This window comes from Rhineura floridana, chromosome 7, assembly GCF_030035675.1.
Source record: "Rhineura floridana isolate rRhiFlo1 chromosome 7, rRhiFlo1.hap2, whole genome shotgun sequence".
NCBI lineage: Eukaryota > Metazoa > Chordata > Lepidosauria > Squamata > Rhineuridae > Rhineura > Rhineura floridana.
In genome coordinates, this window is record NC_084486.1 from 149773647 (window position 1) to 149796473 (window position 22827).

Here is a 22827-nt window from a genome sequence, read left to right on the forward strand (position 1 = left end):
AGGCAAAGCAAGAGAGATGGCAGTGCAGAGGGGAGGGAAAACTTCTACAGAACTTCTGAGTACTTTCAACTCTCCGGCATCACTGAGCCAGGATTTTCAGATCTGTATTGTCAAGGATCAATACCTCGGCACAGTCATTAACCAAAGGGAAACAATAGTCAAGAAATCAGAAGAAGGCTAGGACTGGGGAGGGCACCTATGAAAGAACTAGAAAAGGTCCTCAAATGCAAAGATAAAGTCAGGATCATTTAGACCATGGTATTCCCGATCTCTATTTATGAAGGTGAAAGTTGGACAGTGAAAAAAGCGGGTAAGAGAAAAATCAACTCCTTTGAAATGTGGTGTTGGAGGAGAGCTTTGCGCGTACCATAGACCATGGAAAAGACAAATAACTGGGTGCTAGAACAAATTAAACCAGAACTGTCATGAGAAGCTAAAATGATGAAACGGAGGTTATCATACTTTAGACACACCATGAGAAGACATGATTCACTAGAAAAGACAATAATGCTGGGAAAAACAGAAGGGAGTAGAAAAAGAGGAAGGCCAAACAAGAGATGGATCGATTCCATAAAGGAAGCCACAGACCTGAACTTACAAGATCTGGTTTATGCTACTGGAGGTCACTGATTCATAGGGTCGCCGTAAGTCGCAATCGACTTGAAGGCACATAACACACACACATAAAATCTTGTCTTCCTTTTATTTCTACCATTAGCAAAGGCCACTTTACCCTTTATTCCAGACTACCTTTTGGTATAATCACTGTTTCTAGTTTAGAGAAAGGACAAGTAAAAGGGTGCGATAGAAGTTTTTAAAATTATGGATGGCATGGAAAAAGGGGATAGAGAAATTTCTTCTTCTTCTTGCATAACGCTTGAACCCGACAGGGCTATCCCCGTGAAGCTGAATGTTGGAAGATTCAGGACAGACAAGAGAAAGAACTTCACGCAGCGCATCGTTAAACTGTGCAGTTTGCTCCCACAGGAGGCAGTGACGGCCACCAACGTGGATGGCTGTAAAAGAAGGTTAGACAAAAACATGCAGGATAAGGCTATCAGTGGCTACTAGCCATGATGGCTACGCTCTGCCTCCACAGTCGGAAGCAGTATAGATCCGAACACCAGTTGCTGTAAACCACAGGAGGCGAGAGTGCTGTTGCATTCATGTTCTCCTTGTGGGCTTCCTACTGGGGCATCTGGCTGGTCGTTGTGAGAACAAGAGGGTGGACTAGATGGGCCACTGCCCTGATTCAGCCACAGGACACTTCTGATGTTCTCCTGTATGGCAGAATGGATAACCTTACACCACCATAGTCAAAGAAAAAGGCTGTCCAAATTGTCAGGTGGACCAACCTCATCCCACCCCGTAATCCGGTGACACGCTTCGAAATCTTTCAAGCTAAAATAAAACCAAAAAATATTTATTTGCTTCAGTTGTAATCTTCAAGAGATCAGAGCAGTGCTTTAGCGCCATGGCACCCTTTTAAAGTAGGTTAGGACAAGACACAGCAACTCCCCGAGGACATCTGAACCAAGGGTTTCTGGTTTCAAATTCAAGAGCCAGCAGTTGTGCTATGTTGCTAAAGACTGGCATTGAACACAGATCTAACGACCCCTTGGAATCTAAAAAAATGTAGCATGGACATCGACAACTGGGAAGTCTTGGCCCATGAACATCCCAAATGGAGGTCGGCTATTATCAAAAGTGCTGTGGACTTTGAAGAAGCACGAGTACAGGACAAAAGGGACAAATGAGCTAAGCAAAAGGCACGTCAAGCAAATCCCCATCGCGACCAGCTTCCATCTGGAAATCTATGTCCTCACTGTGGGAGGCTGTGTGGATCCAGAATTGGCCTCCACAGTCACTTACGGACCCACTGTTAAAGACCTTACCCCAGGGCCGGATTAAGCTGAGGAGGGCCCCTAGGCTGATTCTGAGCCGCCCGCCATCCCATCCCATCCCCCTGCTTCACCTACCGTTCTGCTTTTTTTGCGGCTGCGTGCACTGTGCACACAGGTTTGCCAGCTATCAAGATGGCAGCCAAGGTTTCCCTAAGGGGCTGAAGCCTCTGCCGCCATCTTGGTTGATGGCAGCAATGAGCATGTGTAGCCGTTACCCATCAGCACAGACAGTGGTAAGCTAAATGAAACAATGGCCTGGCCTGCTATAAAGCAGCTTCCACAGTACATAAACTGACCTCTCTACCCTAGCTGACAGCCAGTGGACAATACATGAACAGAACACCATTGAAGAGGATGTCATTTAGGAATATAGGAAGGTGCCTCATACTGAATCAAAGGCCCATCTACCTCAGTATCATCTACACTGACTAGGGATGGAACGATCTGTCAATTTCGGTTCTCTCGGTTCCTCATCTTTCTGATCTTCAGCTCTCTACATTTCTGCAGCAATTAGCAATTTTTTAAAAAATCCTCATGAAAATCAGTCAACATTTTAGTGGGGCTTTCTCCTAATAAATACATTTTTGTATGCATTTTTGACTAATGTGCACATTTTGTGCAAGCAATATATTCTAATGAATTCTTTACATATATATTATTTATTTTCACAAATATATTAATTTTTACGCACACTTTCCTCTAATATATGCCTTTTTGTAAACACTGCTTGGTTGGAGAACTGCATCACAAAATTCAGATAAGCGTGAATTTCCAAGGATGGCTGTGTTTCAGGTCTCATATTGTTTTGGAAAGTGTGAATTCGATAAATCCGGCATTAAATGCAAACCGAATTGAATTGCTCTCCCATTCCTAACACTGACTGTCAGCGGCTCTCCAGCTGTACTGGAGATGCTGGGGACTGAACCCAGGACCTTCCGCGTGCAAGGCAGATGCTCTGCCACCGAGCTAGTCCTTCTATTTGACGTGATGTGCAAGTTCTATATGTGATGATCCAGTCATACAGATAAGTCATCACGGATGTGGCCGCCAGCAAGAGTTCTGCATACATGCAAGAACCAGGCCATTGTAACAAAAATAAACTGTCTTTTGCCATCTTAAAGCAATAATGGGGAACCTATGGCCCTTCAGATATTGGTGAACTACCACGCCTATCAGTCCAGACCACTGGCCACGCTGGAGCTGATGAGTGATGGAGTCAATGTCATTAGGAGGGCCATAGGTTCTCCTCCCTATCTTAAGAGCTAACTACTCCTATAAAAACGTAAGAAGAGCATTGTGGATCAGGTCACAGGAGGCTCATCTAGTCCAGCATCCTGATTGATTGATTGATTGCATTTGTATACCGCCCCATAGCCGCAGCTCTCTGGGCAGTTTACAACAATTAAAAACATTAAAAACAAATGCACAAATTTAAAAACACATTTTTAAAAAGCAATTTAAAAACACGTGCTAAGATGCCTGGGAGAAGGGGAAAGTCTTGAACTGGAGCCAAAAAGATAAGTGTTGGCACCAGGCGCACCTCGTCAAGAAAATCATTCCATAATTTGGGGGCCACCACTGAGAAGGCCCTCTCCCTTGTTGCCACCCTCCCAGCTTCCGTCCAAGTAGGCACCCAGAGGAGGGCCTTAGATGTTGAGCGTAGTGTACGGGTGTTCATGTCGGGAGAGGCGTGCCATCAGGTATTGTGGTCCTAAGCCGTGTAAGGCTTTATAGGTTAAAACCAGTACCTTGAATTGAGCTCGGAAACATACAGGCAGCCAGTGCAAGCGGGCCAGAATCGGTTTTATATGTTCGGACCGTCTGGTCCCTGTTACCAATCTGGCCGCTGCATTTTGCACAAGCTGCAGCTTCCGAACCGTCTTCAAAGGCAGCCCCAAGTAATTGACTTGAAGGCACATAACAACTGATCTTCCCCTACAATTTACAACCCAGAGGATAGTGGCCATGGTCTAGCCTAGGGTGAATTCTTACTTCCCAGAGGCCACCTCTGAGACTCAACAGCCTCGTTACAGCTCAGTGCAGACTTGGGCCTAGTTCTGACTAAGGATATGCTAGAATTCCACCCAATTCAGATTTGGTACTGAATTTCCCATTAATTCGCTTATTCTCTTATCGGGTGCAGATTGGATTTTTATGCAGCAATTTTCCACAGCTATTTTCGAAAATGGATTTTTTTAAAAAAATCTGCCTCTAAAATAGCGATATGAAGAACAATAATTCTATCAATATTTCATTTCAAAATATTGATATTTCCTTTAAAATAATCAACATTTCCTTTAAAAATACTGATATTAATATCCGTTTTTTTAAGAAAGGAAAAAAAATGGATCAATAAAAGTAGTGACTACCAGACAAAGAATGAACTCAAATTGATACTGGTTGACGCTTTCAAACCGGCAGAGGCCCACAAATCTCATCTTGACTGTGCTGGGCTGTACCACTTTAGAATGCAGGTGAGAGTTCATATGATGGAAGGCTCCTCCCTACAACACAACAAAACACAATGAAATGTTCTCACAGTGGCCAACCAGTTGCCCATGGGAAACCCAGAAGAAGGGCCTGAATGCAAAGAGAACTCTCTCCCAGGGCTGTGGAGTCGGTACATCAAACCTTCAACTCCGACTTCTCTATTTTTCTTCTGTCTGACTCCTTCATAAATGGCAAATGTATATTAATTCATTAATATCAATAAATTATTATTAATATTAAAACATTAATTTCATTTTGAAGCCGGAGTCAGTACATTTCTACCGGCTCCGACTCCACCCAAAATTGCTTCCGACTCCACAGCCCTGGTCTCTCCTCCTGTGCTTTCCAGCAACTGATATTCAGAAGCGTCCTGCCTCTGACTACACTGGCAGAGCATAGCCATCATGCCTAGAAGCCACCGATAGCCTGATCCTCCATGAATTTGCCCAATGCTCTTTTAAAGCCCTCCAAGTTGGTGGCCGCCGCTGCCTCTTGTGGGAGCGAATTCCATAGCTTAACTCTGCACTCACTCAGCTTCATTGGATGTCCATTCATTGTGGTGTCACATTTTACGGGCTGAAGCTTCCTTTGTCAGATGATGTAAATTTAGGAATCCGGAAGAGAAATTATTATTATTATTTATACCCTGCCTTTCGGGCAAAGGCCCTCAAGGCGGCTTACAAAAAAAAAAAAAATGCAAGTATAAAAATACATCAATAAAAGCAATACAATTTACAAAAATTAAACTAAATAACAAATAACATTATTAAAAAAAAAATAGTCTGGCTTACAATTAAAGGGTTCAGAAATGCCTGCATCTTATTTAGATCAGGGTCACCAGAAAAACAAAGAAGTTAGACGAGGGGGGGGGGAGGACTGGACTAGACCACACCAGACTGCAGGTGAGGATTCCATTTCTGAATGCTCCCCCCTGCATAGAAGGGAGAAAGATTCTAGCCTAGCTCATTTTTTGCTGTGCCAGTTTTTTATCCACAGGGAAGCATTAAAAAAAGAGCACATCTCCACCACGTGCAGGCTGAAGTGGTATACAGCCTATCTGACCACTTCCTTCCTGTCCCGTTCTGCTGCAGCGGCACTCAAGGCCTCAGGATGTTCAACTCCGGCCAGGGCCTCCATTTTCCTTAATGAGAGGGAGAGAAATCTGCTTTGCAGTAAGCCATGCCTTTGAGCTGCTTCCCCCCTCCTTCACTGACCACACCCCAGCTGCCACACTCGAGGGTCTCCCCACCTGGACAAAGGGCACATCAGGTGGCAGCCTCGCCCGGACGTTTTCCACCCACTGCATGGGAACGCGGAGGGGGGCGAAGTCTGTCACCACGCCGCCAATGCCGTGCTGCGTCACAAAGGGGGGTAGCAAGTCTTTAGCGAAGCCAACGAGCAGGTGGAAGGGGACGCTTAGCTCCTTGCACTCCTAGAAAACAGAGAATATTCTGTCACATAGGAATCGGTTTAAGGCGGCTTCCTATGTTCATCTGTTTTCACATAGTTACACTCAGAACTTGGAAAAGTTACTTTTTTGAACTACAACTCCCATCAGCCCCAGCCAGCATGGCCACTGGATTGGGCTGATGGGAGTTGTAGTTCAAAAAAGTAACTTTTCCAAGCTCTGGAAGGGTAATCAAGCTTTTATTTCTGGAATAAAACCAGTTTCCCAAGAAGCACTTTCCAGGAGCAGGAAATATGCCATAGATCTCGATTGTGTGTGAACTATATAGAAAAAAACAAGTAAATGGTCTCCATTCATTCTAGAATAAAACATTGTGTGTGCTCAGCCTAGCACTAGCCTCTCCAAAGAAGATAAAGCCACAATAAAATTGAAGAGCATGACATGATAAAGATGGCACAATGATGGGCTAGGGAGCAACGCACACATACCCAGTCAGGTCACTGGTCTATCTAGTTCAGGACCATCTGCACTGACTGGTAGCAGGTCTCCAGGATCTCTGGGAGGGATCACCCCAGCCCTACCCAGACAGGCCAAGGACTGAACCCGGGACCTTTTGCATGTCACTCACGTGCTCTGCCACTGAGCTATGGCCCCGTGTCTGGCAAAGAGATCAAGAATTCAGCTCTTCCAGGTGCAGGTTTTGAGTTACATGCACAAATACAGCCTTTGCAATAATTACGTTAGGTACAAATCCAGCTATTCAGGACCCAACAGGATCCTTTAAGTCTGTCCCACAGCTACAGTCACCCACCTGCTGTCCTGCACCCCTAAATAAAGCACCAGCTTCTCAAAAACTCACCTCAGGATTTTTTAAACTTCCAACAGCAAAAGCTTAAGTGTTGTTTACCCAAATTAAAGTTGGCACATTCCACTAACATCCCCCCCCAAACCCTGACTTTTAGTGTGCATATAAGAATAGACAAAACTGCCCTGCATCAGAGGAGCCCCACCCTTGTGTTTCTGCATGAGTCTCTATTCTGAGCAGGCCCCTTGAACAGAAGGCCAGAGCACTTCCTCCTTCAGCGGCACAACAGCCCAGCCTCTTTGAAGAATGGGTTGTTCTGCCAAGTGACTAAATGATCCGACCACACCCGATGGAGAGACCCAACGGAACTCTCTGCCCTGAGAGGGAAGCTTACCAGAAGGGAGGCAAGGCCAGAGCAGTTAATCATACAGAGTCGCTGTGGAAGACCACTACAGACGGCTGCTTTGGACTCACAGGCTATTTACAGCTTGTGGTATGCACTTGGGAATTACTACCCTACAGTAGGGTGCCCTCCTGATGTTTTGGCCCACATACCTGCCCACTGGCCATGCTGGTTGCAGCTGATGGGAGATGTAGTCCAAAACATCTGGAGGGCACCAGGTTGGGGAAGGCTGCTCTGCAACTTGTACTAGGGGCCCACCTTCATGGTACAGGTGGGTTGACTGCTGAACACCCCCTTCCGACACTCTCTTCTTCCCTTCCTCCCCCCCTCCCATGCAGTGTCTCCCCCCCCCCCAGCAGTACCTCGGCCACTTCCTTGAGGCCTCTCAGCAGGAAGCCAAAATGGCGGATGGTGGCCTCCAGGAACTTGGGCACTAGGCAGAAGCAGATGTGCAGAGGGAGCTTCTGCTTCAGGGCCAGGCGCTGAGCATAAAGAAAGGCCCAGTTATCTGAGGGGGGGGAAAGAACAGGCAAATTAGGACCCCGACTCTCCAGCAGACAGAAGGCAGCGGTGCAAGATGCCGGGTGGGGAGTGGGGAGGGCAGAACAGCAGCTGTGCAATGGACAGACCTCCACAAATCTATATGCCAGCTTGCTGGTAGCCCTCGGGCAAGGCAGACACCCAGTGATATAGAGATGGTGTAGAGATGCTGGCACCAAAGACCAACTCATTTGGGCCCCTGCTGTGGCCCATACTTCGACAAAGGGGCCACAGCAGACCAAACAGAGCTCTCTGGGCCTGTGAAAGCTCTCAGCCTCTTAGGATGAAGGCACATCTAGTATTTAAAGAGGAGCCAGAAAAGCACCTTCACCCATTAAATGAATCAGGATTGGCAATTTCTGGGACAGACAGACAGACAGACTAGCAACTCAAATGCTGGTTTGGCCATCACTCTTGCCCCTCCCCCATTCTTCTCGATGGGCTGTCTCCATCTTTTTTTAAAGCAGCACATGTTCATTAATAGCTTTATAAACATTTATCCTTCAAGAAAAGAAAAATCCCTTGTAATATAATAAGAAATTTGGAAGCATTAAAAAAAAAGTTGTGAAAGAATTGCCTCCAGCATTGAAGAAAAAAATGGATGTTGGGGCATGCCACTGACACTAGCCAATCAGCACCCTTCACAGCCAGTTTTTCCTTGTCTCAAAACTAACTGCAGGAGAAACTTGCAAAAACCTGTGTTTAGAGCTCACCCGGGAAGAGGAAAAACAGTACATCTATACCAAACATGGCAAGGATGTTTCCAAACCAGTCTGGTTCCTTTCTAGATGCTTTATTTACCTTCACCCTCAGCCACCCCACCCCACCCTTTATGCAGAGGGGAAGAGGTCACTGTGGAGATCACAGCGCAACCCACCCCCCAATTAAGTCTGACTGCGTATCCCAGGCCGGGGGGGGGGAATGGCTCTCACCTTGCACTCTCTGATCTCGCGACATCCAGTAGAGGATGCCCTGAGCCCCTTCCTTGAGATCGGGGTCTTGCGAGACCAACCTGACCCGCCTCTTGTTGTACTTGAACTCCGCGACAGAGGGCACCGCTTTCAGGCGGGCTTGCTTCACAGACTCTGCCAGGGTCCCAGCTCCTCCGCTTCCGGCACCCTCTTCCTCCACCTTCTTTTTACCTCCAGGTGATGCAGCTGCTGCCGACATCACCGCAACTTTCCTGTTGCTTCCCAATCCATCTGACGACGACGCATCGTCAGGTTCCATCGACCCAGGTGGCTTCTGCTTTCCCCTCTTCTGAGGCATGGCCTGCACCACCCCTGACAACCCAGAGATGGTGCGCAGCGCCCAAGAGCCCCAGGGGACACTGAGATAGGATGACGCACAGGCAAAACCTTCCAGGGTGCAGCCTGCAAATAAGCACACAAGACTACAGCTCCAGGTTGGGAAACGTTGACCTGATCCCCTTTTTTCAAAAGCGGATGACTGCATGCCTTTGGGGATGCCAAAAAGCAATACAATGATGTCAACAGACCACCCCTGTGGTTCATCCCCAGTATCTGCTATTCAGAGGTAGACTGCCTCGGACATGGGGTCTCCATTTAACACCCAAGGCCACTGGCTATTTTGGTGCACAGGGTTTTATCCAGGGGCAGGGAAGTTGTTGTTGGAATACAACCCCCATCAGTCCCAGCCAGCATAGCCAATAGTTAGGGGTTTATTTCTTTATAACAGTATTTCTATACCACCCTCTCGCAAAGTATTAGGGTGGTGTACTGCAATAACACCACAAAACAATCATGACAATGTCTGGGTACTACAAAAGCATTTTGAACTGCAGCTGCATAGGCCGGTCAGCACAAAAAAGCCTTCACAGATACTTTTGACGATGAGGGGTGGTGGGAGTTGTCGTCCAGCAACATCTGGAATGCCACAAGTCACTCATCCCTGCTCTACGCTATTTGGAAGCTGAGCAGTGGTGCACATGTTTTCCACGCAGAATCCCGATTTGAAAAGAAAAAAAAAAGGACTCATGTAGCTGACGTAGGAAACACCTTTGTGTCTTTGGACAACTGCTGCTGCTGCCAGTCAGAGCAGACAATACTGGGCTGCTGGTCGAACTCAGCATTTCAGGCAACCTCCTAGAGCAGTCTTCCCCATGCCCTCCATAGCAATGCTGGCCAGGGGCTCATGGGAGCTGTAGTCCAACAACTTCTGGAGGGTGCCAGATTGGGGAAGGCTGCTCTAGAACAGCAGAACTCCCCACCTGCCCCCTTCGAGGGGCTGCTGAACCCCAGTTTATTCTAGAGTGCAGCTGGGCCAGGTTTGTGCAGCTGGGGTGGAGTGGGGCAGGGGGCCGCTGGGCTATGCAACAGGAAGGAACGCTTTGTGCAGTCCAGCACATCGTGGCACTGTCAAGCAAGGAATCTGCCAGGCTGTTTCTGAAACAAGAAAATGAAGATCCATTCTGGTGCCTTTCAGTCTTCATACCTTTATCCAATTCTCTCTTTTGCAAGCAGGGGTGTAGTTGTCTGGGGTCTCAGGAGGTCTTAGACCCCCTTTTTGGGAGCAGGGTCTCTATGTCTCCTGAATCCTACAAGCTAATCAGCATGAAAGGGGAGTGTGGTGGCCACTGAGAAGAGTCTTCTAACATGTTTCCTTGTCCCTTCCTGCATATTGGAGCCAATCAGAGTGAAAGGTGGTGACTTAGCCATGGAGAAGACTCTTCTCAGTAGCTAACACTTTCCTCTTTTATGCTGGTTGGTGCCTAGGAATGTCTGTTGTTGTGGGAGAAGGCATTAACAAGGATCTCATTCTTAACCCCGCAGCAAAAAAGGCGGCGGGGGGGGAGGGAGGGGTATGGCTGTGACTAACATGAAGGGACCCTGCACTTCTGAATTTGCCACTACACTACTGTTTGTAAGGCACCTGCATTTTTCTTGTTTTTTTCTCTCTCTCTCATTACTCCTGACTCTTTTTACTTTCTTGGCTCTGCTGTTTTCCCTTCCTTCCTGACAGTCCTTTGCCCTTCTTTCTTCGGCTTTTTCCTTTGCCTGTTCTCATTCTTCCAGGGGTATTGTCATCCAGGGTCACGGGGGGACTTAGACCCCTTACTTTTTTGGGAGCAGGGCCCTAGCAGGATCCCTATGTCTCTAGCATCCTACAAGCCAATCAGCATGAAAGGGGAGTGTGTTAGCCACTGAGAAGAGTCTCCTAACATGCTTCCTTTTCCTGCTGATTGGAGCCAAGCAGAGTGAAAGGAGGTGAGTCAGGCCCGGAGAAGACTCTTTTCAGTAGCTAGTAGACTCCCCTTTCATGCTTATTGGCTCCTTAGGACGTCTGTTGTTGTGGGAGAAAGCATTAACAAGGCTTTCATTCTGAACCCAGCAAAAAAGGAGGAAGGGGGCGTGCCTGTGCCTAACATGACGGGACCCTGCACTTCTGAATTTGCCACTGCATTTACACTACACTTTCTTCTCCTTAGAAAGAGTCCCGGGGGTGCTCTGGGATTGCGGGCGAGAGGGAGAGAAAGAGTTGGGAACTTAGAATAAGCCCCGATTGTACCGGCTACGCTTTTTTGGGGCGGGGAGGGGGTTTGAAAGAACAAGCCTGTCTTATCGCCTTCATTCGCACAACAGCCCTGCAAGGTAGGTCAGGACGAGTTCTATCGTGCAGCCAGAGGAGGGGGCCAGTGCTCAGAGCGCGCGCCCAGCTCTTTGCCAAGCCCTCTCTCCCCGGACACTCACCGGGCACAAGAGCTCCCCGCGTGACCTTCGGCCGCTCCCTCGCCCGCCGGGCCCCGCTTACAAAACGCAGGGGCGGCTCCGGGGCGGGGAAGCGCCGCCTCTCCTCCCAGCCCCGCCTCCAGCCAGGGAGAGGCTAGGGATGAGGCCGCGACCCCCCGGGCTGCAAAGGGCGCTTCCAGCCTCCTCGCTGGAGGCTGCGAGGTGCCCCCGCGAACTCACTTTGTGAATGAGCCCCCGAGAGATAGAATGCTGCAACGTCACTTGCTTTTGCACGTGGCAGGAGCTTCAGCGCGCCCCGCCGTCTCGCCCGCCTTGCTGTCTTCCAAGCCCGCAAAGGCGGTTGGTGCATCTCCTAGGAGGGAGATGCCACTCAAGCGGTTCCCCTCCCTTCAGCGGTCACCTAATGTTAGCCTGCAGCAGGAGGAAGGTGTTTTGCAGGGGGCCAGTGAAGACAGAACGCGGCCATCGTGGCTAGGAGCCATTGCGAGCCTCAGTGTGTCTCGGCCTCTATTAAAGCTAGCCAAGTCGGCGGCCATCACAGTGGCCGCAGATCCCGTAGTTTAACTATGCGCAGTGGGGAGAAATATGTTATTCTGCCTGTCCCGAATCGCCCAGCATTCAGCTTCGTTGGGTGGCCCCCTGTTTGGGGGGGGGACTCTCGTAGTTACTCGGGCCTAGTAAGTGTGATTAGGGTTGCGCCCTCAATGTCAGAGCATGTGTGAGGTTGGAAGTTGGAAGCAGGAGCGGAGAGACAGTTTTGTTGCCCCACGAGACTGCAGCGGCGGTCCGATCCGGCTGCTGACCCGCCCGGTGGTCCTGTTTGCAAAGCTGCAGAGGATGGCGATACTCACCTCTTGGCTCCTGTGCAGCCGCGTGCAATCCGAAAACTCGCCTCTTGCATCCCCTGCCTTAAAAGGGGGGGGCTTCCTTAACCAGGTGGCCCCTTCACTGTGCTGCGCCCCCTCCCTCCCTTCTTGCACTGCCTCTTTCTCTTCACTGTGGTGTAGGGGTGTAGTCTGGGGTGTGTGTGTTAGACCTCTTACTTTTTTGGGAGCAGGGTCCCTATATCTCCAGCATCCTGTGAGGAAATCCGCATGAAAAGGGAGCGTGTTAGCCTCTGAGAAGAGTCTTCTAACATGCTTCCTTGTCCTTTCCTGCTGATTGGAGCCAATCAGAGTGAAAGGAGGTGAGTCAGCCACCAAGAAGACTTTTCTCAGTAGCTAACACTCTCCCCTTTCCTGCTGATTGGCTGCGAGGGACATCTGTTGTTGTGGAAGAAGGCATTAACAAGGATCTCCTTCTCTGCCCAGCAGCAAAAAGGGAGGGGGGGACTGTGACTAACATGAAGGGACCCTGCACTTCTGAATTTGCCGCTACACTACTGCTGTGGTGCAAGCACAGGCTGGCAGGGCCCTGATGCTTACCTGACCCTTTCCATCCTAGCCCGTTTCTTCCTGCCAGAGCATGCAATTGGCACATGCCACGGCCACTGTGAGCATTTCTCGTTAGGGATCTGCCGTGGCCTCCTTCAGATTCTCATTCAGCTTTTAAGGGTGTGTCGTAAGCTGAGTGGAGGAGGAGCAGAGAAGCATCCTGACCAAGATAGGAATCCTGCTGTGGCCCTCCAGACCACATTCTCTCATCACTGACCATTAGGCATGCTGGCTGGGGCCAGTGGGAGCTGGAGTCCCAAGAAGATCTGGAGGGCCACAGAGATTGACACACACACACACAAATAGGCAGCCTTTCCCAGCCTTTGGGTCCCCAGATGTTGCTGACCACTGGCCATGCTGGCTGCAGCTGATGGGAGCTGTAGTCCAGCAACATCAAAGGCCCTCCTCCGGGTGCCTACTCCGAGGGAAGCTCGGAGGATAACAACAAGGGAGAGGGCTTTCTCAGTGGTGGCCCCCAAATTATGGCATGATCTCCCTGATGAGGTGCACCAGGCGCCAACACTGTTATCCTTTCAGCGCCAGGTCAAGACTTTCCTCTTCTCCCAGGCATTTTAGCGTGTGTTTTTAAATTGCTTTTTAAAAATGTGTTTTTAAATTTGTATATTTGTTTTTAATGTTCTTAATTGTTGTAAACCAACCAGAGAGCTTCGGCTATGGGGCGGTATACAATTGTAATGAATAATAATAACAACAACATCTGGGGACCCAAAGGCTGGGAAAGTCTACAAAGTGGAAGGAATGTAGGGGGGGCAGTAATGAGGCCTAGCTGCACTGTGGGCTGCCTCACTCACCCCATCTCCAGTCTGAATCTTTAGAGGCTGCGGGGGGCATGGTAACGTTGGGCTCTCACTCACCGTGTCACCAGAGACTGGAGGTAACTGGCTGTCCATGCTGAAACGACAACAGCCACCGTGTGGCAAATGATGGCCTGACTGCATCCAGAGTGAAAGGAGGAAGCTGGGCTGGCGTAGGACGAAATAGCTATTAATGAGGCTAAACATCTCCTGAGCAGCGGTGATCAGGAGGTATTATAAACAGGCTGACTGGCAAGGGGAAGGATCTGTATCCGTTCGCTCAAGCGGGTAATTCCTCCCATCCTCGGAATGAGGAACCTGGCGCAAGCAGCACCGTTTACAGTAAGGGGTGGCTTTGTGTGCACAATCCGGAAAGTAGCTGAGAAGGGAATGGAGGAAGTGAGGTCTCTAAAAACAAACTCCAGCCCGGGGGAAATCCCAGCACTGCTGGTCTCACTCATTAATTGAACAGCTGAGGCCTGGCAAAGAACACACTGTAACGTGGATAGCCATTTTGAAAGCAGGAGAGTGGCACACACCCAGGGGGAAGATGGAAAGGGCCTGCAGTCATGTCACGAAACTAGGGTAACCTGCCTCTTGGAGTTTGCTTGGGAAGGTTTTGCTTTGGGAAGCCATTTTCAGTCCCCGGAGGAGCAATTCCCGTTGTGTAGCAGGCTGGAGGTAGCACTGAAGTTCATGGATCATAATATCTGCCTGTTTTATTTTCTGGTATTTTTTAAAAAAATTCTGCACATGCACTTTGCATAACAGACGGCAGAGATGGACCAGCAGAGGCCGGTGGCTCTGATGTCAGTGGGGCAGTGAATCTGCACCTTGGACAGCTCCTTGACTAAAACTTGGAGGGGATCCACTGCCCCACTGACATGTCTCCACGGAGAGAGACTCAAGTAAAAAAGTAAAGACCTGAAGACTCACAGATTTGTTTTTGCTCTGCAAGACCTTCTCTGTGCCCATTAAGCGCCCCCTAGATGTTTTTGACAGCACACTGGATGTGGGCTGATGGGAGATGTAGTTAAAACATCTGTCTGTAGGGTTGACAAAAGTTGCATTAACCATTCAGCCTTTCGTCATGTACACCTCACTACCCTCTCACATATACACAGATATCCTTTCATAGCACTCAGTTTAATTCCTGACTACTGATGCTGTTGTTTCCTCTCTCCAACCCTTTCTGGCAACTGCCCCATCTGTCCCAACAATTACCCACACACACACTTAAATTTCTGAGAAGTTAGAATGTTCATGAACATTCCATGACTCCTCAGCAGCTGAGCCAATGCCCAGGGAGGATTCATTCCAACTAACTGAAGCTAGGACTCTCAACCAATAACTAGAGAGGTTTCGAACAAGACAGCCTCTATTTACTTCAGGCTTTTGACCTGCTTTTTTCTGTGTCAGTGTGATGAAACGCTGATTGCTGAGAAGGTGGGTGGATGGGATTTACATGTCCTCTGCTCTGATTTGATACCCCACTTTCTCTGGGCAACCATGGCCTTGCCCTAGCCATAACAGACTTTTGTTTATAAAAATAGATAACATAGATGCCTGGCTGTACACAAAAGTGACACGGCCTTTACTATTGCTGCAGAACAAGGTAATTTTTAAAAACAGCCTTTGCCAACCTAGTGCCGTCCAAATGTTCTGGACGACAATTCCCATCAGCCCACAGACTGAATGGGAGCTGTAGTCTAAAACATATGAAGGGCACCAGGTTGGCGAAAGCTGGTTAAAAGCATAGGAGCAGGCCAGCACTTTTTCTGGTCAGTTGGCAATTGGTTATTTATGAGACCTCCCCTCCCCCCAAAAAACAAGATGTTTGGTCTGATCCAAAACTGGGGCTATTCTTTGTACACCTACAACTCTCCCATCCCTCTTGAAACCAAAACTCTATTTCCTGGTAATGACGTAGTGAGGATTGTACATATTTCAAGAGATTTATATGCTGTCAGGCTAGTTCAGGAGATTAATCACTGCTGATCTCTTTGTACCAGGTATGGCTGATGTTTACTTAGGCTCCTGTTTTGAATGACAGGCAGGCGTATGAAGGATTAATCTCCTGATACTTAAAATCTGAAGGGCCCTCGAAACAGCAAAGAGGTCCCAGCCAGCCAATGGGCGGGTGAAGTATTTGTCAGCTGAAGACACAAGTCCTGGCTCTGGAGTTAGACTTCTGCAATGAGAGGAACTGAGGCCAGTGTAGCTTTTATTTTATTGTATATGCCACAAAATTGGCTTACAATTAAACCTGAACAATGGTACATTGTTATGTTTCAGGGTGGGGATGAATTGGGATGGGCAAATTTGACAGTTTCGCTTTTTCATTTTTCCAGTCTTAAATTCCATTTTCCATATTTCTACATCAGTCTGCAATTTTTAAAAAAAGAAAAGGTCCCCATGAAAATTCATCAGCATTTCTCTGAATATACACATTTTTGCAAATCAATTTTCCCTAATGCATTTATGTATGTTATTTTAAGTAATACATATTGTTATTTCATTTATGAATCCCTTCCCATTAGGCATCCTGAAGTGATTTGCAATTAATTTATATGCATACTTTACCTCATTTTTATGATTGGGTAATCTCCCTGGTAGACTGTGGGAATGCTGTGAACATAATATATCTCAACTTCAGCAAAGCTTTTGACAATATGCCCTGATATTCTGATTAGCAAACTAGCTAAATGTGCGCTGGATGGATCAGGTGGATCCACAGCTGGCTACAGACTCATACTCAAAGAGGGCTTATCAGTGGTTCCTTCTCAAATTGTGAGGAGGTAACAAGTGGGGTACCGCAGGGTTCTGTCCTGAGCCCAGTGCTCTTCAATATTCTTATTAATGACTTGGATGAGGAGGTGCAGGGAATGCATATCAAATTTATGATAGCTGATACCTTGGAAGACAGAAACAAAATTCAAAGGGATCTTGATAGGCTGGAGCATTGGGCTGAAAACAACTGAATGAAATTGAACAGGTATAAGTGCTTAGTTCTACACTTGGGAAAAAGAAACCAAAGGCACAGTTATAAGATGGGGGATACTTGGCTCAGCAATACTACATGCGAGAAGGATCTTGAGATTGTTGTTGATCACAAGCTGAATATGGCTCAACAGTGTGATGTGGCTGCAAAAAAGGCAAATGCTATTCTATGCTGCATTAAGAGAAGCTTAGTTTCCAAATCATGTGAAGTATTGGTTCTCCTCTATATGGCACTGGTTAGCCCTCATCTTGAGTATTGTCTCCAGTTCTGGACACCACACTTTAAGAAGGATGACGTGGACAAGGTGCTTGCGATGATGCGGCCAGCAATGTGTCCTCTTGACCCTTGCCCTTCTTGGCTTATTAAAGCTTGCCGAGGGGGTCTGACCAAGTGGATCCAGGGTGTGGTCAACGTATCATTGCGAGAGGGAGTGGTTCCAGCCACCTTGAAAGAGGCGGTGATTCGACCACTCCTGAAAAAGCCCAACCTGGACCCATTGGTTTGTGACAACTACCTACCGGTTGCAAATACCCCCTTCTTAGGGAAGGTGATTGAGAGGGTTGTGGCGCAGCAACTGCAAGTACTCTTGGATGAAACAGATTATCTTGACCCATCCCAGTCTGGGTTCAGGCCTGGTTATGGGACTGAATTGGCCTTGGTCGCCCTGATGGATTACCTTTATCGGGAGGACAGGGGGAGTGCGACCCTGTTATTCTTACTTGACCTCTCAGCGGCTTTTGATATCATTGACCATGGTATCCTTCTGGGCCGACTTGGTGAGATGGGTATTGAAGGCACTGTTTTACAGTGGTTCCAATCCTATCTCCAAGGTCGCTCTCAGAGAATAGCATTGGGTGACTGTCTTTTGACCCCCTGGCAGTTGTGCTGTGGGGTGCTGCAGGGTACCATCTTGTCCCTCATGATGTTTACCATCTATATGAAGCCCTTGGGAGCAGTCATCAGGAGCTTTGGGGCAAGGTGTCAGCAGTATGCTGATACCCAGCTCTATTTCTCTGTAACATCTGAATCGAGAGAGGCCATGCAAGCCCTGGACCACTGCCTGGACTCGGTGGTGGGCTGGATGAGGGCCAATAAACTGAGTCTGAATCCTAGCAAGATGGAGGCGCTGTGGGTTGGTGGTTCCCAAGTTCGGATAATTGGTCAGTTGCCTGCTTTGGATGGGGTCATACTCCCTCGGAAAGAGCAGGTCCGTAGCCTGGGGGTGCTCCTGGATCCATCTTTGTCGCTAGAGGCCCAGGTGACTCAATGGCTAGGAGTGCCTTTTACCAGCTTCGGCTGGTGAGACAGCTGTGGCCGTTTCTGGACCAGGATAGCCTGACCACTGTTGTCCACACACTGGTAACCTCTAGGCTGGATTACTGTAATACACTCTATGTGGGGCTGCCCTTGAGGTTGGTCCGGAAGCTGCAGCTGGTGCAAAATGCGGCGGCAAGACTGCTCACTGGAGCAGGGTATCGCCAACATGTTTTTAATTGTTGTAAACTGCCCAGAGAGCTTCGGCTATGGGGCGGTATATAAATGCAATAAATAATAATAACAACAAGAAAGGTTAAAATTATCAATAAAAACAGTTAACATGCAATTAAAAACATTTTTAAAAATAGTAAAAACAACAGGAGAGTAAAAAAAGATTAAAACACATCAGCATCTATGTGTCTGGATAGGCTTGCCTAAACAGAAATGTTTTCAGCAGCCACCAAAATAACACAGCGAAGGCGCTTGCCTGACGTCAATAGGCAGGGAGTTCCAAAGCATAGGTGCTGCCACAGTAAAAGAAATATTTCTTGTAAATGGAGCATGGGTATTATGTGGCATCTGCATCGGTGTCTGTTCCACAGATTGAAGTGCTCGAGTGAGCACATATGGCATAAAGTGGTTTCAGCAGGATTTGGAGCTTGGTTGATGGTTAAGTTGTCAATCTATAGAAGCAGCCGCTGTGTTGGTCAGCTGGTGCCTGGTAGTCAGTGTCCAGAAGCCAAACTCTTTTCTCCGGAGAGAGGTAGCAGGTGGAGGGGAGTAGGCCACATAGACTAGTGGACAAGGCAGCTTCACCTACATAACATAACTACCAAATATCTCACAAACACATTCCACACTGCCTGCCCACTGAAATGGAGGCTTGGGTGGGTGGGGGGAGACCAGAATATTGTTGTGTACCTCCCCAATCTCTGAGCAGTGAGATTTCCTGAGGTCCCTGTGCTCACCTAGGGTTTGGTTTCCTTGGGAATAAGGTCAGCAGAGACTGTGGTGTCTTTATGAAATATGGTTTATTTATTTACACATATTCCAACCTGAGCTCAGGATGGAGGAGTTCAAGGCATCAGCAGTCCAATATCCAGCTTTTCCATCAGGGTTACAGGAGGCATCCTAAAGCCATGGTGCGGAGAACCAGTCTCTCTGCCTGCCTCCAGTTCCCAGCCTTTCTCAGACACACCCCAACACACACTAAAAACACAAATCTCTCCTAGCTGCCAGGAGGGAGGGAAGGCTCTGCTGAAGAGTTTCAGCGACAAAAGGATCTTCCTGGCCCATTCACTAGTTGCTGGGCACCTGACAGACCCATTATCAAACCTGGCCACTCTATTAGCTTAACAAAATAAACTCATCTGACCAGCAGAGCGAGATTCTTACCCCAAGGCACAGGATTCCAAATCAGAGGCTGGAAGAGGACTCATAGAAATTATCCATTTCAACCCCCAAACTCACAACAATATAAAATGAAGAGGTTTCTTAAAGGGAACTTCCAGACAACATTTTTTTATTGAGCATCCTGATCTGTTTGTAGGGAGATCAGATGACAGCTATTTAATGAGCATTCATTCTGATTTGTTTGCAGGGAGGTTAGATGGCATTGAATCGAAGTGTGATATTTCACACTTTCCACTACATTTCCCCATCATTTTCCTTATTGCAGAAAGTCTGATCTTTTGGAGAAGCGGGGTTGTTGTGCAAGAACTCCCGAACAGCTGTAATCGCATAACCTGAACTCGCGGCTATGTGATTGAATCCCACCCAAAACTAGCAACCGTTTGGAAGCACTCAAAGAAGGAAAGAAAAAAGGGATAACTGGCAGCATCAGAAAACGCAAAAGAACCTCTACAATGGGTGCAACGAAACCCTTGCAAATGCAAGCTAGCTTGGGGGAAGACTTAAATCAAGCCAGGGTTCGCTGGGGGTTTGACCTCAACACCTGTTTGGAATGCCAGAGTTTTGAGCTCCATCCAAGACACTTTACCATCCCAAACAGTTACAGCACATGAGACACAAGGTGTGTTAAGACATGCAAACGATACCATACTGCTAGCAGAAACCAGTAATGATTTGAAATGAATGCTGTTGAAAGTTAAAGAGGAAAGCACAAAAGCAGGACTACAGCTGAACATCAAGAAGACTAATGACAACAGAAGATTTATGTAACTTTAAAGTTGACAATGAGGACATTGAACTTGTCAAGGATTATCAATACCTCAGCACAGTCATTCACCGAAATGGAAACAATAGTCAAGAAATCAGAAGGCTAGGACTGGGGAGGGATGCTATGAGAGAACTAGAAAAGGTCCTCAGATGCAAAGATGTATCACTGAACACCAAAGTCAGGATCATTCAGACCATGGTATTCCTGATCTCTATGTACGGAGGTGAAAGTTGGACAGTGAAAAAAGTGGATAAGAGAAAAATCAACTCATTTGAAATGTGGTGTTGGAGGAGAGCTTTGCGCATACCATGGACTGTGAAAAAGACAAATAATTGGGTGTTAGAACAAATTAAACCAGAACTATCACTAGAAGCTAAAATGATGAAACTGAGGTTATCATACCTTGGGCACATGTGAGAAGACATGATTCACTAGAAAAGACAATAATGCTGGGAAAAACAGAAGGGAGTAGAAAAAGAGGAAGGCCGAACAAGAGATGGATTGATTCCATCAAGGAAGCCACTTACCTGAACTTACAAGATCTGAACAGGGTGGTTCATGACAGATGATCTTGGGGGTCGCTGATTCATAAGGTCACCATAAGTCATAATCGACTTGAAGGCACATAACAACAACAAAGGCAAAGGGTGTTGGTGCAGCTCCTAGAGGCCAAGCAGCAGCACATAATATTATCTGTGGTCTGGAACGCAGCATGCTCTGAGACACTGCAGAGAACCCCAGCGCATAATAAAACATTGTTTGTTTGTTAAATTTATATCCCACCTTTGCCCCCAGAAGGAACTCAAGTTGGCAAAAAAAAAGAAAATTGAGGACACATCTGAGCTATGGCCTTTGTCTTCTGTGTCTTTCGCTGCGTCAGACCATGGGTTCACAATGCTCAGCATTTTTTATCCTGATTGGCAGTGTCTCTTCAGGAATTCAGGCATATTTATTTCCCAGTTGTACCTGGAGATGCTGGGGATGGAACCTGGAGATTTCATTATTTATTTATTTATTTGTTAAATTTATATCTCGCCGTTCTTCCCAGAAGGAGCCTAGGTCAGCAAAGAAAAACACTAAGAACACATATTAAAAACAAAAGACTTTAAAATGTATTAAAACCAAACATCTTTAAAAACATCTTCTGGAAACAACAGCTTTAAAAACATCTTAAAAAGCAATTCCAACACAGATGCAGACTGGGATAAGGTCTCTCCTTAAAAGGTTTGTTGAAAAAGGAAGGTCTTCAGTAGGTGCCGGAAATATAACAGAGATGGCTCCTGTCTAATATTTGAAAAATGGAAATGGACTGCCTTCACGTCGATCCCGACTTATGGCGACCCTATGAATAGGGATTTCAGGGTATGTGGTATTCAGAGGGGGTTTCCCGTTGCCTCCCTCTGAGGCTAGTCCTCCCCAGCTGGCTAGGGCCTGCTCAGCTTGCCACAGCTGCAGAAGCCAGCCCCTTCCTTGTCCGCAACAGCCAGCTGGGGGCAACTGGGCTCCTTGGGACTATGCAGCTTGCCCACAGCTGCACAAGTGGCAGGGCACGTAACTCCTGAGCCACTCACTGTGGGGGTGATCTTTAGCTGGCCCTTGATGCCCAGGAGACACAAGTGGGGATTTGAACTCACAGTCTCTGGACCCCCAGCCAGGCTCTCCTCCCCACTGTGCTATACCATAAGAACATAAGAAGAGCCTGCTGGATCAGGCCAGTGGCCCATCTAGTCCAGCATCCTGTTCTCACAGTGGCCAACCAGGTGCCTGGGGGAAGCCCGCAAGCAGGACCCGAGTGCAAGAACACTCTCCCCTCCTGAGGCTTCCGGCAACTGGTTTTCAGAAGCATGCTGCCTCTGACTAGGGTGGCAGAGCACAGCCATCATGGCTAGTAGCCATTGATAGCCCTGTCCTCCATGAATTTGTCTAATCTTCTTTTAAAGCCATCCAAGCTGGTGGCCATTACTGCATCTTGTGGGAGCAAATTCCATAGTTTAACTATGCGCTGAGTAAAGAAGTACTTCCTTTTGTCTATCCTGAATCTTCCAACATTCAGCTTCTTTGAATGTCCACGAGTTCTAGTATTATGAGAGAGGGAGAAGAACTTTTCTCTATCCACTTTCTCAATGCCATGCATAATTTTATACACTTCTATCATGTCTCCTCTGACCCGCCTTTTCTCTAAACTAAAAAGCCCCAAATGCTGCAACCTTTCCTCGTAAGGGAGTCGCTCCATCCCCTTGATCATTCTGGTTGCCCTCTTCTGAACCTTTTCCAACTCTATAATATCCTTTTTGAGATGAGGCGACCAGAACTGTACACAGTATTCCAAATGCGGCCGCACCATAGATTTATACAACGGCATTATGATATCGGCTGTTTTATTTTCAATACCTTTCCTAATTATTGCTAGCACAATTTAGTGTCGTCAGCAAACTTGGCCACTTCACTGCTCACTCCTAATTCTAGGTCATTAATGAACAAGTTGAAAAGTACAGGTCCCAATACCGATCCTTGAGGGACTCCACTTTCTACAGCCCTCCATTGGGAGAACTGTCCGTTTATTCCTACTCTCTGCTTTCTGCTTCTTAACCAATTCCTTATCCACAAGAGGACCTCTCCTCTTATTCCATGACTGCTAAGCTTCCTCAGAAGCCTTTGGTGAGGTACCTTGTCAAACGCTTTTTGAAAGTCTAAGTACACTATGTCCACTGGATCACCTCTATCTATATGCTTGTTGACACTCTCAAAGAATTCTAATAGGTTACTGAGACAGGACTTTCCCTTGCAGAAGCCATGCTGGCTCTGCTTCAGCAAGGCTTGTTCTTCTATGTGCTTAGTTAATCTAGCTTTAATCATACCAGTTTTCCAGGGACAGAAGTTAA

At 47.4% G+C, this 22827-nt stretch overlaps 1 protein-coding gene across 4 annotated transcripts in view; it reads right to left on the reverse strand.

Annotated features, from left to right (window-relative positions):
* The window catches only part of LOC133389607 (deoxyribodipyrimidine photo-lyase-like), a 25029-nt gene extending 11320 nt beyond the window's left edge, over positions 1-13709 (reverse strand). Inside the window, exons 1-4 of one of the 4 annotated variants that reach the window (XM_061637578.1) lie at positions 11261-11449; positions 8693-8923; positions 7373-7518; positions 5644-5826 (exon numbers count right to left, since the gene is read on the reverse strand). In XM_061637578.1, the coding sequence (XP_061493562.1) occupies positions 5644-5826; positions 7373-7518; positions 8693-8819 (456 nt within the window). In that variant the 5' untranslated portion in view covers positions 8820-8923; positions 11261-11449. Of the gene's footprint in view, positions 1-5643; positions 5827-7372; positions 7519-8482; positions 8924-11260; positions 11450-11479; positions 11506-13568 lie in introns of those variants that run through there. The other 3 variants (XM_061637576.1, XM_061637577.1, XM_061637575.1) reach the window with 3 other exon arrangements.
* Positions 13710-22827: the final 9118 nt, after the last annotated feature.